The 18,200-nt window shown below is 52.5% G+C and overlaps 2 gene segments (V, D, J or C); both read right to left on the reverse strand.

Annotated features, from left to right (window-relative positions):
* Positions 1-9,039: 9,039 nt before the first annotated feature.
* On the reverse strand, positions 9,040-11,539 carry LOC128919475 (T cell receptor alpha variable 1-2-like). The segment is given in 4 exon segments: positions 9,040-9,144; positions 9,553-9,672; positions 10,322-10,602; positions 11,491-11,539. Coding segments are annotated over 4 exon segments (555 nt in total).
* Positions 11,540-16,289: 4,750 nt separating this feature from the next.
* On the reverse strand, positions 16,290-17,801 carry LOC128919476 (T cell receptor alpha variable 4-like). The segment is given in 3 exon segments: positions 16,290-16,379; positions 16,866-17,173; positions 17,735-17,801. Coding segments are annotated over 3 exon segments (450 nt in total).
* Between the last annotated feature and the right edge of the window lie 399 nt (positions 17,802-18,200).

Consider the following 18,200-nt stretch of genomic DNA (forward strand, 5'->3'; position numbering starts at 1 on the left):
ACATGCGGTCAATGGCTCCCTGTAAGGACACCTTCGAACTCAGAACATGGCGCTGAACAGAGGATCAGACTTCATGCCATTTGTTTTAAGAGCAGCTGACCATCTCTGACTCTCCTTGCAAGTACAGATGTGAAGACGCCAACATGGTGTCTCTGAAAACACAGAGAACATTTACCTTTCCTGTTTTCCATTCCCCATCTTTTTCCATTCCATCTTTTTTTTCATGTTTGGTGCTTCCCTTAAAGCCTTGTTGTGAAGATCTCAGAAACCAGCCTGGAGGAACCTGCTAGCCTGTCTCCCTTTGATGGGCAGGTCAACAGATGCCCTGTGGGAACTCTGCCACAGGAAATAGGGAACACATTCTTGTCTGCTCCTTCTGCTCCCCACGCTGGGGGCCTCCACTTGGAATGATCACATTCTTTAGACTCATTCGCATTCTTTAGGCTCATTAAACAACTGCTGCAACCCTGCCTGTGCCCTTTACATGGTCTTTCCATCTGCACACTGACTGTGGAAGGAGAAAGCCATTGCTTTCCAGGAGGAATTAGGTGGGGGCACAGGGGAACCTTTCATCACTCCTAGAGGCATTGGAGGGTGGGACACACTGCAGGGAATCCCCTTTCAGGCACTGCCTCTTGAAGTTGAGGAAGACATCCCTGGTTACTCCACAGCCATCAGTCCTTGCCTTGCTGCAGCTCTGCTCAGAAATAGCCCCTTGGCCATGGACCATGTCATGTGAAAGGGAATCCTGACAACTCTTGTCCTCCAGAGAGGTACTGTGGGCATGTGGGAGGCCTGGGAGGTCTGCAGTCCCACAAGCTCTTGGGGAAGAGTGCTCCTCTTGCTTTGGGTGGAGCTGTGCTGGGCAAGGAGGCTCAGAAGACCATGTTCCCAAAGCATGGCAGGAACTGGGAATGGGTGAATAGCCTTGGGGATGGCCCACATTGCCTACTCCACCTGCCCCTTCCCTCCATCACCTGATCTAGGGGACATGGTCAGTATGCCATGCACGAGCAGCAGGGACAGATTCCCCATGCAATTCTATCACCCTCTAGCATCTGGCATATTTCATCTGTTGCCCAGATATGTAGGGCTGAGGTTTTCACAAGTTCCTATTGGTATCAGCTACAGCAGGCCACTCACTGGAGTCCCCTGTCCCTGTGAACCCAACACCCCTTGGCTGAAGGCAGGCCTAGGACAGTGACTGGTGCCCAAAGATGCAAGACTGCTGTGTGCTGCCTTGTCTTCCTCACGCAGAGCTTTCCTGAGGCACAGGAACTCTGCAGCCCCACAAGTGCCACAACCCCAGTCTAGTCCAGAAAGGTGCTGTGTGAGAGGAGATATTCCAGCTCCGTGGAGACATGGCAGTGACAGTGGGATTTCATTCAACCCTCAGCAGGATCCGTGAGCTGTCTCTGAACGGCATAGGGCACGCACCAGCCCAAACACAGGCTACACGCTGGGGTGCCTTTCCCCAGGCACCAACCTCCTTCAGCATTCCCAGAACCCTGGGGCTGAAGTGACCCTTGTGCTCCATGCAGCACTGCTGCTCCCCACACTCAGGCCAAGGGCATCCCACAACTGCAGGCTCTGTGCCCATGTGCTGTGGGAGTTTGCCCTCACACAAATGCCACACACCGACAGCAGCACAGGACCAGGGCAGAGGACAGAGTGATTCCTGCACGGGGTTAGGACTGGGGACACCTCTCCCCACCTCTCCCTCTTCTGTAGGAGTCAGTGCTGAGTCCAGTGGTAACACAGGGATGAGATTGCAGTCTGAGATGGACCAGCTCTCTTGTTTTTTCTTAGCAGAGCCCTACACCAGGGAAACATTTCTGGGTGCTTAGCCGAGGAACTAGCTCCCTAGGGCCCATGTTCCTGCAAGACCAGTGGGCGTGGTGGTGACTACACACCCTCATAACCAGCCCAGAGATCACTGGCTAGCAATGTTCTTGGCACATCAGAACCACACAGAGTTTTTTGACTCATGTGGTTACCCCCCGCAAAGAGTGCTCTCTTTCTTGAAAACATCATGGCCTTTGAAAAACACAATGCTACTGATAGTTCTTTCCAGAGGAAGCAACTGCAGCATCTCCCCGTCATGGCCTGCGGATACCACTGCGTCTTTTCCTACATCACCGTAACAAGAGATTACCTTCCAAACAGTTTTCAAATTTGTATTCTCACAATCCAGTAGCAAATGATCAGATACTGATGCATTTCGTAAAATATGAAGATGGAGCTCTCCTCATGGCCACACCTACTCAAAATAATTTTCAGAAGACCCAGACCAGCATTTCTGGCAGCAATTTTCATAACTGTGTTCCATGAATAAAGCTTACAACCCAACTGCACGGCTGAGTATGTGCTTTTTAATCTCAACCTAACCCAACACAACATGTTTTTTGAATGGACACTACAGACAGCAAAGTTTCAAGATTGTATGAATATAAAACCTCCGTGGCAGGGGGAGTTGGACTAGATGGCCTTTTAAAGGTCCTTTCCAAGTAAAGCCATCCTGTGATTCCATGGTTCCACGAATATTATTATTTCAACAGTAAACTTTACAGCGTGCGAGGTATCACCCTCATATTACATGGTGTCTGGGATGCTTCTCGACCATCTTCAGTCACTTTTAGTTTTTCCAGAGACCGTGGTTGTTGTATGATCCATGATGCCAGAGGGGACATTCACCGCAGCCGTGGCTTTCCTAAACACATTCTAGTCTTCAGGTCTTCTCAGATGGGCCACAAGTCTGAAGGATACCTCGGACTAAATCAAGCAGGTGGGACCCCTTAATGACATCTCTTTTGTACACAAAACTTCCCTGGTTTTCCCAAAAAGAAACAGGCTTGTGCTGCCCTAGTTCACCTAGGAGCACTTGCGCATTCTTCCAATACCGTGGATGCATATTATCAGGCACTTCCTGAACAACAGGGCTGGAGTCCTCAGGAGTCTCCAGGGGCTTTTCCACCTCTGTCTGGTTTTCCTCTGGAAAAGCAGGAGTTATTGTCCCCCTTTTCTGATTGCTCTGCTTCTTGTGGGAGAAGTACTTTTGAAGAGCGTTTGTATACATCTAAGCTTTCTCATAGGCCAGCAAAGCTGGTGTCTGGAGAATGTCCCTCATTTCAGCATCCAAAGAGAGGACTGTATCAGCCCTCATGTCTTCCCCAGGTAGTTATAGTCCCCATAGTTGCTTGTCCTAATTTGCATGGACCAGATGCCTTTTCTTTCCCCCAAATAGTCCATTCCTGCTTCACCAAAAGCTCTGTGAATGAGCAGAAGAGCAAAACTTAAGTCCTCCACAAATTTGGTAAAAGGATCTTTCCAGAGCACTTCCTTAAGCAGCAGTTGGCAGCAACTGTAAGACCACAGAATATCCTCAGGCATAACAAATGCAAGGCAAGCAGTGGGCATTCATCAGTCGTCAAGCAGTTGCAAGTTAAAAAAGTTAAAGCATGTTATTAAGGGCATTGTCCAAAAATGCCTCTTAAACATCGACAGGCATCGACCCCCTCTCTAGGAAGCCTGTTCCAGTGTCTGACTAACCTCTTGGTAAAGAAACATTTCTTAATGTCAAGTTTGAACCTCCCCTGACGCAGCTTTGAACCATTGCTCTGTGTCGTGACACTGGATCCCAGGGAGAAGACATCAGCACTTCCCTCTCCACTTCCCCTCCTCAGGAAGCTATAAAGAGCCATGACGTCACCTCTCAGACTCCTTTTCTCCAAACTAGACAAGACCAAAGTCCTTAGCCACTTCTCATAGGACATTCCTTCCAGCCTTTTCACAGGCTTTGTTGTCCTCCTCTGGATGCATTCAAGCACCTTCACTTCTTAACTTGTGGGGCCCAGAACTACACACAGCATTCAAGGGGAGGCTGCCCCACTGCTAAATACAGCAGGATAATTCCCTCTCTTGACCAGCTGGTTGGACTGTGTTAATGCACCCCAGGCTGTGGTTTGCCCTCTGGCTGCCAGGGCACACTGCTGACTCCTGTTGAGCCTGCTGACAACCAGCACCCCCAGATCCCTTTCTGCAGGGCAGCTCCAGCCATTCCTCTCCAAATTTATACCTGTGTCTGGTGTTACTCCATCCCAGATGCAGAATCTGTCATTTGGACTTGTTAAATTTCATGCCATTAATGATTGCCCAATGCTCCAATTTACCTAGATCCCTCTGCAAGGCCTTTTGTCCCTCCAGAGACGTGTCAACACCTCCCAGTTTGGTATCATCAGCAAAATTGCTCATGGCACACTCAACTCCTACATCCAGATCACTGATCAAAATATTGAACAGAACCATCCCCAGAATTGAGCCCTGAGGAGCACCAGTGCTGACTGGTCATCAGGCAGATGTAGCCCCATTCACTACGACCCTTTGAGCCCTGCCTTTCAGTCAGTTTTTCACCCAGCACACCATATACCTGCTCATCCCACAGTTGACTCTCCTGAACTCACTTGACTTCCCAACTTTTCCGGAAGGATAGGGACACTATTAAAAGCCTTAGTAAAATTCAGAAAAACTCCATCCACCGCCTTCCCTTCATCCACTAGGTGGGTGACCTCATCATAGAAGGATATCTAATTCATTCAACAGCACTTTAGTCAAGTGACCATCTTCAACAGGTATTTGTTCAGTGTTTCCTTTAGACCTCCTCTTGCTGTCTACGTACTTAAAAATCCTTTCTTGTTGACTGACAAAAGACAAGCCAACTCTCAACTCTCATTGAGCCTTGGCCTTTCCTGCCTTTTCCCTGCATATGTGAACCAAAGCTTTATAACCTTCCTGCGAACCTTCCTGTACAATATCTTTTCCTCTTGAGTTCCATGAGGTCTTCTGCCCTGATGCTTAGCTTGAGACATAATGGAATTGCCTGTTCCTGTGCTTTTAAAAGATGGTTCTTAAAAACTGGATACGGCTTGTAGACTCCTAAAAGCAGATTTGCAGAGGGCAATTGGAGGATGGATGCTGGTGACTTCTGGCACCAAGCGGAAGGCTTCTGCCCCACCTACGGGTTTACAACTACAAAACAGGTTCATTGCCTTCAAAGAGAATAAACGTGAGGAGTTAGAGATGAGTGGGCAGTTGCAGGGCTACGATCATGTTGGGATCATGGAGACAGGGTGGGATGGCTCCCATGACTGGCATGTTTCAGTGGAGGGATACAGGCTCTTTCAGAAGACAGACTGAAAAGATGAGGAGGGGGACTTTCTCTTTCTGTGAGAGAGCAGCTGGAGTGCATGGAGCCCTGCCTGGCGATGGGTGATGTGCCAACCAAGAGCTTGTGGGTAAGCATTAAAGAGAAGACAGATAAAGAACACACTGCAGTGGGTGTCCGTTACAGGACACCTGATCAGAAAGAACCAGCAGAGGAGACCCTCTACAGGCAGGCAGGAGCAGTCTCATATTCACTGGCCTTCATGGGAAAATTCAACCACCCCAATATCTGCTGGAACAACAGCACTGCAGGACATAAGCACGTTTCCTCAAGTGCATGGATGACAACTTCATCACCCAAGTGATAGAGGATCCCATGAGGACAGGTGTTCTGCTGGACCTCATAGGTATCAAGAAGGAAGAGCTTGTTGTGGATGTGAAGATCAAAGGCAGCCTGGGTTGCAGTGACCGTGAAATGGTGGAGTTCATGATCCCAAGGGGACTGAGGAGGGTAAATAGCAAGCTCATAACCTTGGCCTTTAGGACAGCAGGCTTTGGTGCCTTTAAAGACCTGCTTGGAAAATTCCTGTGGGGTATAGCCCTGGAGGCAACAGAGGCTTAAGACATCTGGACCACTTCCTCCAAGCTCAAGAGCGGGCCATCCCAATGAGCAGAAAGTCAGGAAAGCATGCCAGGAGGCCTGCATGGATGAACAAGGAGCTCCTGGCCAAACTAAAACACAAGAAGGAAGTGAGCACAGGTAACTGGGAAGGAATCCAGGGACACTGTCCAAGCATGCAGGAATGAGGTTAGGAAAGGCAAAGGCCAAGTGGAACTGACTCTGGCAACAGACGTCAAAGGCAACAAGAAGGCCTTCTCTAAGGACACAGGTGACAAAAGGAAGGCTAGAGGAACTGTAGTCCCCCTGCTGAATGAGTGGGCCTTCTCTGATGCTGCGCAGCCTGGCAACACAGGACATGGAAAGGCTGAGGTGCGGAATGCCTTCTTTGCCTCAGACTTTACAAGCCAAGATCAGTCTTGAGGGATCCTATGTCCTTGAGACCAGGAACTCTGGCATAGAGTCCAGTTGGAGGCCTGTAACTAGCAGATGTTCCTCAGGGGTCAGTGCTGGGCCCAGTCTTGTTCAGTGTATCCATCAACGACCTGGATGAGGGGACAGAGTGTACCCTCAGCAAGTTTGGTGATGATACAAAACTGGGAGGAGTGGCTGACACAGCAGAAGGCTGTGGTGCCATACAGCGAGACACGGACAAGCTGGAGACTTGGGTGGAGAGGAACCTAATAAAGTTCAACAAGGGTTAGCGTAGGGTCCTACACCAAGGGAGGAATAACAGGATAGGGTCAGATCTGCTGGAAAGTGGCTCTGTAGAGAGAGACCTAGGAGTCCTGGTGGACAGCAAGTTGACTGTGAGGCCGCAATGTGTCCTTGTGGCCAAGAGGGCCAGTGGTCTCCTGGGTACATTAAAAAGGGTGTGGTCAGCAGGTCGAGGGAGGTCATCACAGAATCACAGAATGATGGGTGTTGGAAAGGACCTCTGGAAATCATCTAGTCCAACCCCCCTATCAGACCAGATTCACCTAGAGCAGGTTGCACAGGAACGCATCCAGATGGGTTTTGAAGGCCTCAAGAGACAGAGACTCTACCACCTCTCTGGGCAGCCTGTTCCAGTGCTCTGTCACCCTCAAAGTAAAGAAGTTCCTCCTCCAGATGCAGCCTCAGCAGGGCAGAATAATATCCCGGTGGTGGTAGAGGGCCCACATAACTTTTCTTTTCAGCAGCATTGAAATAATGGGGGAAATAACTTTTACAGCTCTTTAATACCCATAGCTTGGGGAAGGCTGCTTAGTTTCCTGAGTAAAATATTAAAAGAATCCATGAAACCCAGCCGACCTGCACCCTACAAGTGACCACTGGAATGAGTTGGGAGGGAAAGAAAGACAAGGCACGTCCAAGGATTGAAGGGTTGGGAGTAGTTTGGCCCCTTCCTGTCAATGCAGCCACAGACCACCCCACCAGTGTGCCCCAGGCCAACATCACTTGCCCGCACTGCACCCATCCAGCACTTGAGCTGAAGCTTCTGCTATCGATGACACATTCCTGCCCCAGAAATCATGGGGTCTCACAATCCCAGCACTCAGAAGAAGCCTCCGTGAGGGATGGTGGACAGCATAAGCCAGGAAATGAGAAGGCAGCGTTGGAAAAATAGCTACCCAGCCCATGTCATTAGCTGGGATGTTTTCTGTTCATCATGAGCAGCTTAGACAATTGCCACTTCTGTAAAAGCTACCTCTGGGCCCAGGGCAGGTCAGGGCCACCATAAAAGCCAGCCCAACTCCTTGTTCTCCCATCCACTTCTCTCTCCTCCTTCTTCTTGGGAACCAGGTGAGTCTGAAACCCATTCCCTGAGTTGTTTTCTGCTCATGCAGGTGTGTACTCCTCCCTCCTATAGTGGGCTGTGGTGCTGCTCTTCATGAGAAGGGGAAGAAGGGTGAAGGTGTGAGTAGAGAGTGTCTGGGACTTGGTTGAGGGAGCTGTTCTCTTAAGAGATAGGCAGCAGCCTCCTTGGGCCTGGAGACACTTTGCATTATCTTGAAAGAGGACTTGGCACTTGGCTGAGGTTGCCCTTCACTGCAAAGATTGGCAGCAGCCTGGTTGGGCCTGGGTGATCCTCACAGTACTGTGTCTGGTAACCCTTTTGCCTCACTGCACAGTTTCTAGCTCCTGGTTCAGCAGGTGCCTTTGACATGCTTGTGGTGGAGTGACAGACTCCTGGCAGACTGTTCCTCACATGTGCATGTGCTCTACTGCCTCTCTGCCCTCTCTCACAGGTGCGTCTGCAGCAGACAAGAGTCATGTCCTGCTATGACCAGTGTCAGCTCTGCCAACCCTGCCGGCCCTGTGGCCCGACCCCACTGGCCAACAGCTGCAATGAGCCCTGTGTCAGGCAGTGCCAGAACTCCACCGTTGTCATCCAGCCTTCCCCTGTGGTGGTGACCCTGCCTGGCCCCATCCTCAGCTCCTTCCCACAGAACACCGTTGTGGGATCCTCCACCTCTGCTGCCGTTGGCAGCATCCTCAGCTGTGATGGAGTGCCCATCATCTCTGGGTGCTGTGACCTCTCTGGCATTTCTAGCCGCTACTATGGCAGAAGGTGCCCCCTCTGCTAAATGCGCTGGTGACAGCCCTAACAAGGATCCCCAGGAATCTTGAAGCTGTTGCCTCCGTGAGGACAGAGCACCTGACCATCGATTTCAGAGAGGCTGAGCATCCAGTGCTGCCCTTCCAAGGGAGGAAGACTGCTGGGTTTCTCTGAAAATGTGGCCAAAGTCTAACTTCCCTGCCTTATTTTCTCTCCCTTCTCCTTGTCTTCTGTTTTTTGGGATTGTAAGACCTGCAAAGCCACCATGGGGTATTTGCTGGCCCCTCTGCCTCTGTGGGACAGGCCTGTGGGATCTCAACTGCGGGCCATGGGCACAGGCTTTCAGCAGCTGCTGATCCTCTCCCTGCTCTGGCCAACTCCTCTACAAGTGAATTTCTTTCCCACTTCAGGGTCATTAAAGTTTTCTGCATGCTAACCTCTGCTTCCATGTCATCGTTTTCATGGTGGACCTTGTCTTGTATTGCCAAGGAAGAAAGGCATTGCCTTGAGTAGCAGAGGATAAGGTGAGGGCACAAACAGAACAGGAAGCAAAGGGTGGCCTACAGAGCAATGGGTTCCTTCCAGTCACTGTCCCTTGGAGCTGAGGAAGATATACTCATCTCCTCCACAGCCAGTGGGCATCAGGCCCTGTACTCCAGCATCTCTGCTCACATACTATCCCCTGGTGTCAGAGCATATCCAGCAATAGGGAGACTGATCACTGCTTTCCCTTGGAGAGTGCTCCCCAGTGCTGCTGGAGGCTCTGAGAGGCCAGCAGCTCACAGTCCTGTGCAGAAGGGGATTCCTCCTGCTCTGGATAGCCCTGTGGCAGGAAATGAAGCTCCAGGCTTCAGGAAATGAGGCCCCAGAGGATGCAGGAGTAAAGATGGTGTGAGAAAAAGCCTTCAGAACGACCCCTGACTTTCTCATCCTCATTCTCCCACTTGTCCCCTGAATGAGGGAGCATGGTCTGCACCCAAGGGCAAAGGTAGTAAGGGCAGGACACCTATACACCCTCTACTCCCTCTGTTCCCTGCACAGTCCAGCAGTTACACAGATGTGCAGGGCTAAGGGGACTCACAGGTTGATGTTGAAATCAGCATGGCCAGGCAACACACCAGGGCATTCATGCCTCTCACACACACCCAGCTCCCAACAGACAGGGCACCCCAGGGGCAGCAACCAGTGCCAAAGTCCCCATGGTTGGTCTGGGGTGCCTGGCCTGGGGTGCCTGGCCTTCTTCTAGGCATGAAGTATCTTTCCCCAAGGCCAGTTCTTCTCCTGATAGGGCCTGTTGCCCACCTCTGCTTGGTGGGTTTTCCACCTCCCCAGCTTTGTAAACCTGGTCCAACTGCAGAAGAAATGGGGCAGGGCTGCGGGAAGCCTATGAGGTATTGCATGAGAAGGGCTCCAAGGATGGGCAGAGTGCACTGGGGAGAGCAGGTCCTCCAGATCACAGCACATGACCATGCAACAATTGGAGGGTCCACAACGTGGTTCTGAGTATTTTCAAAAATTCTTGTAATCATGTAATTCCAGGAAGGAGCAAGAGGGAAATAACACAATGGAACCAGTTTTAAGGTGTCTCTATCTCAAGAGAAGACAAACCAAATTGGTGTCGGGGATGATGAATGTGCCTGCAGCTATTAACAGTGGTCAAAATTAATAAATCACTAACTTGTATGTGCAATGGCTCATGTGTGTGCTGCTTGTGTTTTACCAGACTTCCAATGCATTGGCTATAGGAAGACAGTGCCTTCATTTAGTGTGGTATGGGAATGCTTGAGGCCATGGTTGCATAAATTGATGTCTGGAATGGACAGAAAACATTCCATCACAGGATCGTGTCCTGCAGACCCCTGGGTGTACAGGGGGAGCAGCGCTGCCAGGGCACAGCTGAGGGCCCCTTCCCCCACCCTCAGCCTTGCACAGACACATCCCCTCCCTCCCCTGGGTTCTTGCACAGCCAAGGAAGCTCCCTGCACCGGGGTGTCACGCACTGCACAGAGGTACAAGGCACTGTCAGAGAGCCCGACTTCCTCGAGCTGCAGGAGGCTGTATTTCTCAGTGGTGTTCAGCATGGTGGTGAGACGGCCACTGGGCTTGCGGCCAGCAGTTCCCTGATAGGAGACCAGCTGGGGACCTTGGCCTTTCCTCTGCTGGTACCAGACCAAGCCATTAAAGTTGAAAGTCTGGTACGTGCAGGTTGTCTGGAAGGTGTCTCCCTGCTTCACTGTGACGTGTCCTTCTTGCTGGGTGACAGTGATCTGTCCCATAGTGCCTGGAAGAAAGCGAAGGTCAGCAGCTTGGCAGGGAAAGGCTCTGGGAAGCAAACCAGGAGTGGATAAAAAACCCTGGTTGTGAAGCTTCCCTCCCTTTCCCTTACCGTGCGGGAATATTCTGAGGCCTGGGGACAGCATGATAGGGAGGAGATTTGGGCAGCACCTTGGAGCTTTCAGCCCAGCATGGACCCTGTGAGAGTTGTACTGTGTCCCTGCTCCTCCTCCCTGCTCCTGTTCCTACTACATAGAGGAGCAGAGAAAAGCCTGTCAGGCCTGACCTTCATGTGCTGGTACCAGCAACCCTCCAGCAGGTAAAGGGGCCCATGCAGCTACGGCAAAAAGATTCACCCTGCTTCCCCATCCATCCCATCTCCGAGGGCTCCCAGCTCCCTGAGTATAAACAATGGTGAGCTTGAAAGAGGGATCCCTGGCTGTGTCAACATCCAGGAGAAAACTGGGATCCACGGCAGACATGTGCCAGCCAGGAGGCAGAATGGGACACCCAGTTAATGTCAGTGGGATGAGAGCTTTAAAGTCCCTGTAAGAGCTTTGACAGGATCTACTGATTTGCACTGGAAAGGGAGACATGTGAGAGTGAGAGAGAGCGCTGAGATCTCCTGTGGTGAGAGCAGGTGGATCAGAAGAGAGAGGCAGAGAGAAAGGCATTGAAGGTGAGAGAAGAGCAGCAGAAGAGGTCTGAGGTATCTCTTCTCTCTCCTTTCAAACAGTAAGAGCATCTTGAGAAAAATGGTGCAAAACCACAATGTGAGCTGGTATTTCACAGTGTTTTCCTGTAATTCAAGGGTAGTTCTCTGCATGATCCTGATCAGGCTGGCAAGGCTTTCCTTGGGGGAAGAAGGATGCATTTATAGAAAGCCAGGACTTACCCAGCAGTTGCCCCAGGAAGGCCATGAGGATGAGAGATCCGAGCTGCATGTCGACATCAATCCTCCTCTTTGTGGAGTGAGACAGAGTCAGAAAACCCCCTCCCAGCCCCGAGATAACAGAGCTGCCGGAAACAACGCTGTTGGGGGAGCAAAGGAAGAAGCGGGGAAGAGCAGAGGTCTGTTCTTCCTGTGCCTCAGATGCTGCTTCTGGGTTTCTCCCTCCTCCAGCAGCAACACCTGTGGCTCCCTCAGCCAGTGGTATTCTTAGCATTTCCCCATGAAGAGCCCCTGTGGGCTCTGGGGGCCCCAGTTGTGGGAAGGGTCTCTTCCCAGTGAGCTCACAGTGGAGTCACCTCCCAGCTAGAATTCCCTGCTCTTCTGCACTCCCACTGCTTGGCCACTTATAAGGTCAGGGATTTCTTCCCCAATGAGGCTTAATATCTTCTGCTGTGCTCCCCAGCTCTCTTGGGACACTGCTATTTCCTTTGGGAACAGAATTCTCTTCTGTTTCTCTCACTTCTCCCCTTTCTTTTTTCATCTTCCTGGGAACAATGCCTCTCCCCCAGCTCCCCACAGTTAGGAGAGGAACCCTCCTGTGCGGTAGACCGGGGCTTCTTGCCATGTCCTCTTCTGATGGGATAACCAACAGTGAGAGAGAAGAATATGGCTCCAGAACTGTTCTTAGATGCCCCAAACCCAGAGATGACACGGACAACCTATTCCTACTCTATGGGAAAGGGTGAAAGGTCAGCAGGCAACAGAATGAGGGATGAGTGGGTCACCCCCACTCTCAGAAAACACATAGGGCACCAATTGGAGTGCTGCACTGCGAGGGCTGGGGATAGGGCAGTCCTGCACCCACAGCTGAAAGGGCATGTGAAAGGGTGGGGGTACTGCAGGTGGGGACCCCTACTCCCACACCTTTGCCACAGGAACTCCAGACTGATCCCATGCACCAGTTGACAGAGAGAACACCCATCCCATGGCACCCATCCCATGGCAGACAGAACAAACTCTTCATTGTTGTTAAGTTAACCTGACCTGAGTAGGCCCCGACCTGTGCTGTGCTGAGCTGTATATATCACTTGCCAAACTTGGCAACACTCCAACAAACACGTCCTTGTCTTGATCTAGGAGTGAGGCACTGTGCTTTCATATAATTGTCCTTTTGCTTAACATGAAAAAATTAGTGGTTTATTTCTAAGGAAATGCCATGAAAACTCCAGAGATGACAATGCCAGTGAGTCTCGGCATGGGCAGGATTTGCACTTTTTGTGAAACCCCAACTTGAGCTCTGCCTGATGGTCTATAAATCAAGGTTCTGAGCATCCAAAAGGGCATAACATCACCTGTACCATACCACTTTACCTTCTGTGTTATCTCCAATTAACGGTATTTTTAGTCAGCACTCTGTGGAGGAAGAGCCACATTGTACCTGTAATCTATCTACAACCATGCTCCACCTTCATCATCCCTGCAGTCACTGGTTCTTTGACCTCTAACACATATACATGCAATGAGGTCCCTCCAGTTGCTCACAGCAAGAGGTATGAGCCCTGGGACACGTTCTTCCTTCTCCAGTTGCTGGCACCCAGACCTTGCTTACACCCCAGTCCCTCCAGCCCCTGGCACAGAGATCGACAGGGTCTGTGACCAGAGGCCGTTTCTCCAGTTGCTGGCACTGAGACCTTGCAGCACACCCTGGTCCATACATTTACTGGCACCCAGGCCTACAGTCTCCATGGCCATTAGTTGTTTGCCCAGTTACTGGCACCCAGAGCTCTCTTTCACACCAGTCGCTCCATTTACTGGCCCTCAGACCTTGCAGCACACACACATGGGAAAGGAAGGGAAGGTATGCAGAAGGATGATTAAGAAAGGATTTATGAAGAAGGCAGGGGGGGCTGTAGTGATCAGGCACAGGGCTCATCCCAACAAGTGCACTGACCAGCCACTGCTTACTTGCAAGTACCTCCCTTTATCCTTCCTCCTCTCTATTACCTCCTCTTGCTACACCCCAGTCCTCTCTTTTCCCCACTTTTGACCCTTCCCCAAAGCATTCTTTAATAAGTGTTGTCTAGTCCCACAGGACCCCCTCAAACAGCCATAATCCTCATGCTCCTCTTGTCACTTCTTGTCACTTCCAAAGCTCAGCCTGACCCACTTCAGAGCTACACCTGCAGTTTCCAAATGGCCCATCAATTAGCAGCTGAATGGCTCTGGGCTCCCTCCTTGTCTCCCTTGTCAATTGCTGAGAGATTGGTGTCATTGTGTGCTTTTTTTTAACACTTTCCCTTTTGCTGCTGCTTCCCTTTGAAAGGAAAAGGGACTTGATCTGATAGCCATAGTGAACCAGCCACTCTCACCTTCCACACGCCTTTGCAGTGGCATCTGCTGACCTTGCTCATGTGTGTGAGTTCCTGAAGAGAGAATGTGGGCACAGAATCCAGAGGGACTCAGGGACACAGGAATTCCCTCAGGCCATACAGTCCAGCCAGAGCTGCAGGAGAGCTGTGAAAAGCAGAGGGACAGCTCAAGGGGATGAACAGGGAATCTTGTCCAGTGCTTGGCAGATGGGTCTTGCTCGCATGTCGAGGCTTTCACTGATCTCCAGATGCAGGGCCAGGAAGACATTTTCTCACCTTGTGCTTCTGTACCTTGGAAATAAAGCTACAGAAGCAGTCATGTCTCCTACCAAGAGCCCCCTTCTCCAACAGTGGCCATTGGTGGCCATTGGTGGGAAAAGTAAGAGCTGGACAAGCAGCTGGGATACTTCTCCTGAGCACTCACTGCTGTGTCCTGCTCAGTTTCAGTGGCTCAAAGGTGGCCCTGAGTCTGCTGTGGCAATGCACCCTCATGGCAAGGAAGGCCAACAGCATCCTGGGCTGCAGTAGCAAGAGCATCACCAGCAGGATGAGGGACCTGACCCTTAAACTCCACTCAGTGCTAGTGAGGCCCTTTGTGGAGTACTGGGTCCAGTTCTGGACTCCCCAGTACAAGAAAGGTACTGGAGTGAGCACAGCAAAATAGTGGATGGACTGGAGCATGTTTCCTCTGAGGATGGGCTGAGAGGGCTGGCAGTGTTCACCCTGGGGAAGAGAAGGCTTCTGGGAGATCTTGGCAATGTGTGTAAATAGCTGATGGGAAGGAATGAAGAAGAGACTCTTCTCAGCCAGGCCTCCTTGGGACTCCACAGCTCTTTGGTGAAGATGATCATTAGGGTGAGAAACTAAGGGAAAGACACCAAACTGTGACCCTTACTCTGTTCCAGCTTCACAAGGGCTAAAGGGAGTTTTTTCAGCACTTGGTGGTTCTTTGGGCAGTCAGGCCACAGCCAGGCTTCTCACAGCCCCCCATGTCACAAGGTGCTTGAGCATCCTCTCAGGCAGACATAGCCTGGTGTATAAGTACTGCCTCTCAGCTCCAGGTCACACTGCCGAAGGGGCCTGGGGCACCGGAAAATCCCTGTAGGAACCTGAAGGAGGAAACCAAGCAGTCTGCTGTCAGGCAGTAGGAGGCGGGAGGCTGTTTTCCTCATGGGATGAAGTGTAAAAGTTTCTTCTGGATTGTGCATCGCATGGGATGTTTAGGAGAAGCAGGAGAGATGGGGAACACGGAGACAGGGAAAAGGAAAGACCAAAGCTGTTTGGCCTGGAGCAAGCATGGGAACAAATAGAGACAGGGATGAGAGGAGCCAATCCCATGCAAAGATGTGTCTGCTCTGTGTGTTGACCTGGCCATGCCTGTTGCTCTGCCTTGTTTGTCACCTGCCAGGAGTTCCCTGGAAAGACAGTCATCAAGTCCAAATAAAATACGGAGTCCAAATAAAATAAGGATCCTTCACTCAGAAGGAGTGCCTTGGAACCTCTGACCCATGTCAGAAGGTGCTTGAGCATCATTTCAGGCATAGTCTGGTGTAGAAGCACTGCCTCTCAGCTCCGGGTGTTTCTACATCCCCTTATGGGATCAAACCCCTTATGGGATGAAGTGGAAAAGTTTTTTTCTGGACTGTACATGACATGGGATGCTTAAAATAAGCAGCAAACACAGGAAAATGGAAGGATCAAAGCAGTTTGGGCTAAAACAAGTGTGGGAAGACAGATGGAGAAAGGGATGAGAGGGACTAAAAGTGTGTGAACATGTGTCTGATGCATGTGCTGACCTGGCCATACCTGTTACTCTGCCTTCTTTGTCACCTGCCAAGAATTGCCTGGAAACACATTTCTCAAGTCCAGCTGGAACAGGGAGCAGGGCTGATCCTTCCCTCTGTGCCTCAGAAGCCTCTTTCCATGGGGTTTGACCACCTCTGTCAGCTGCTCGAGCCACACAGGGTTCCCCAGGGACTGGCTGGAGCCCATAGTCTCTTGCCAGAGGCCTCCTGCCAGCTCTCACTCCCCTCAGACCTCCAGCCCCTGAGGGCAACTCAGCAAATCCCTTTCTGACTCACTCCTCAAGGAGGAACCTGGCATGCCTTGAGGCTGCGCTCAGTGTGTCCAGGCCAAGCATTTTGCTCTGTCTCCTGGGCCTCAACTCCAAAGGTCCTGAATCCTGTCAGACAAGCTCATGGTCTCACCACTGAGCCCCTGTGGGGCGCACTTGTAAGGTGCCTCTGACCTCGACATGCCCTTCTCCGGCTGCTGGGGAGCTTCAACTCCTGAACACATGCAACGACTTTGTAACGCTAGCAGGAACATTTTGAAAGCTCTTGGAAAATGTCGGGCTGGAGGACTCAGTTTTCCATTGTATATCTGAGCTTTCACAGAGCAATGAAATGAGAAACCCTTCCTGGCTGTCCTTTTCTAAGGACCATTTGGCATTGGCAACTGCGCCCTGGAGTCCCCATAGTTGCAGAGCAGACGAAAGCAGCTGCTCAGGGCTCCCTCGGCATCCTCGTGGGGAAAGTCAAAAGGCCGAGAAGAGGCCCTGTATGTTCCATGTCAGCACTGGGCGGTCCGTGCGGCAGGAGCGAGGGCTGGGCGGCTGCCCGTGGGCAGGAGGATCTCTGCCGCCCACCGCCCTGTGCGGTGCAGAAAGGCGCTGCTCCTGACCGGGCGCCAGCGGGGCCGGCGGCTGCCATCGCTCCTTGCCGGGCCCCGCTGGACACGGCCAGCGCTCCGGGCGCCATTTCTGCACCCGCGGCGGCGGCAGTGTGGCAGGGGATTTGTGTATGCGTCCCGCTGGGCGTGCGGGGTTGCCTCTGCCGTGGCCGATGGGGCGGGGGAAGCGGCCCGGGGCGAGGGGCCGGTTGGGGCGAGGCGGCCCCGGCCGGCGGAGCGGCATCGCCCCCTGGCGGGCCCGCGCGGGGCTGTCCCCCCGACCCCGACACACACGCCCGGCCCCGCCCGCGCCGGTTCCTGCCCGGCCGCAGCCCCGGCTCCTCTCCCCGTGTCTCCCACGGCACAGTAATACACAGCCGCGTCCCCGCGCCGGGGCCGGGCGAGCCACAGGGCGCTGGAGCGGCGGTCTGCCGACACCCACAGCCGCCCCGGCGGGTCCCGCAGCTCTTTGGAGTCTTTGAGAATGCTCAGGAGCAGCGCGGGGCCTCGTCCCGGGAGCTGGCGGTACCAGTGGATGGAGTCGTAAGGCTTTATGTTGGGGTGCGAGCAGTTGATGCTGATGCCGATGCCCTCGGTGGTCTCTGCCATCTGCTGCTGCTGTACCTGGGCTCCTCCTGCAGATGCTGCTGGGAAAGGAGAACGAAAGGACAACATCTGTTAGAGATGGTCCAGCTCTGATGGCTCTTGTAACAGAGGAATTGTCAGGAACTGTAGCAGTGACACAGGACAGGAACAGATGGGGACATGGGCCTACCAACACAGATGGAGAGTGATCCTGGTGTGGGTGTCTGGAGGGATTAGAGAAGGAAAGGAGGGAAGCTGAAATTTATGCATGCGGAGATTAGGTAAAAGTCAGGTTAATGGATGGGTGGATGAATGGATGGCAAGAGAGAAGACCAGGAGGGGAAATGGGTGTTACAGCAAAGGATAGAGGGCTATAGTGAGGACAATAAGAACTGCAGAATGAACAGGGGTGCATGCAAAGGTAGACATAAATGCAAGCAGGTCTACCAACAGAAATGATGAGGACATCAGGAAAGTAGGAAGAGGAGAGGAACAAAAGATGTCAGAGAGCCAGGAGGGGGAAAGAGAGGCTGAAGAAGGAGGGGGAAGAGTTGGTGCTGGGCTCCCCGGGGAACCCGCCGGGCACAGCCCCTGCCCCATCCACCGCCGCCAGCCCCACGCACCCAGCAGCAGCACAGCCAGCCCCGCCAGCCCTGCGCCCCGGCACCGCCCCATCCCGCCGCTCCGCCGTCTGCCCCTCGCTGCCCCCCGCCAACCCCGACTCTCTGGTAAGAATGCACCGCCTCCTCTCCTCTCCCCTGCGCAGCCGCCAGCTCCACCCCGGGGCTCAGCCCCTCCTCTGCGCCTCTCCGGGGCTCTCTCTGGCACGGGCAGCACTTTGCCCAACTGGGAAATGGACTCTCCCCGTCCTCCAGCAAGAAGCCTGCACAGCGCCAGCTGCAGCCTGGCACAGCAGCGGGGCCTTGGTCCAGCACATGGACCAGCTTCCCAGAGCTTTCTCCGAGCCCAGGGGCTGGAACCAGCAGCCACTCATTTCCCGTGGCTGGGAGTGAGGAGGCTGAGGGCCTCCCTTCAGCTGCTGCTCTGCAGCCCCAGCACAATGCCTAGGAGTTGTGTTGGGGCAGAGGG

This window comes from Rissa tridactyla, chromosome 19 (assembly GCF_028500815.1).
Source record: "Rissa tridactyla isolate bRisTri1 chromosome 19, bRisTri1.patW.cur.20221130, whole genome shotgun sequence".
NCBI lineage: Eukaryota > Metazoa > Chordata > Aves > Charadriiformes > Laridae > Rissa > Rissa tridactyla.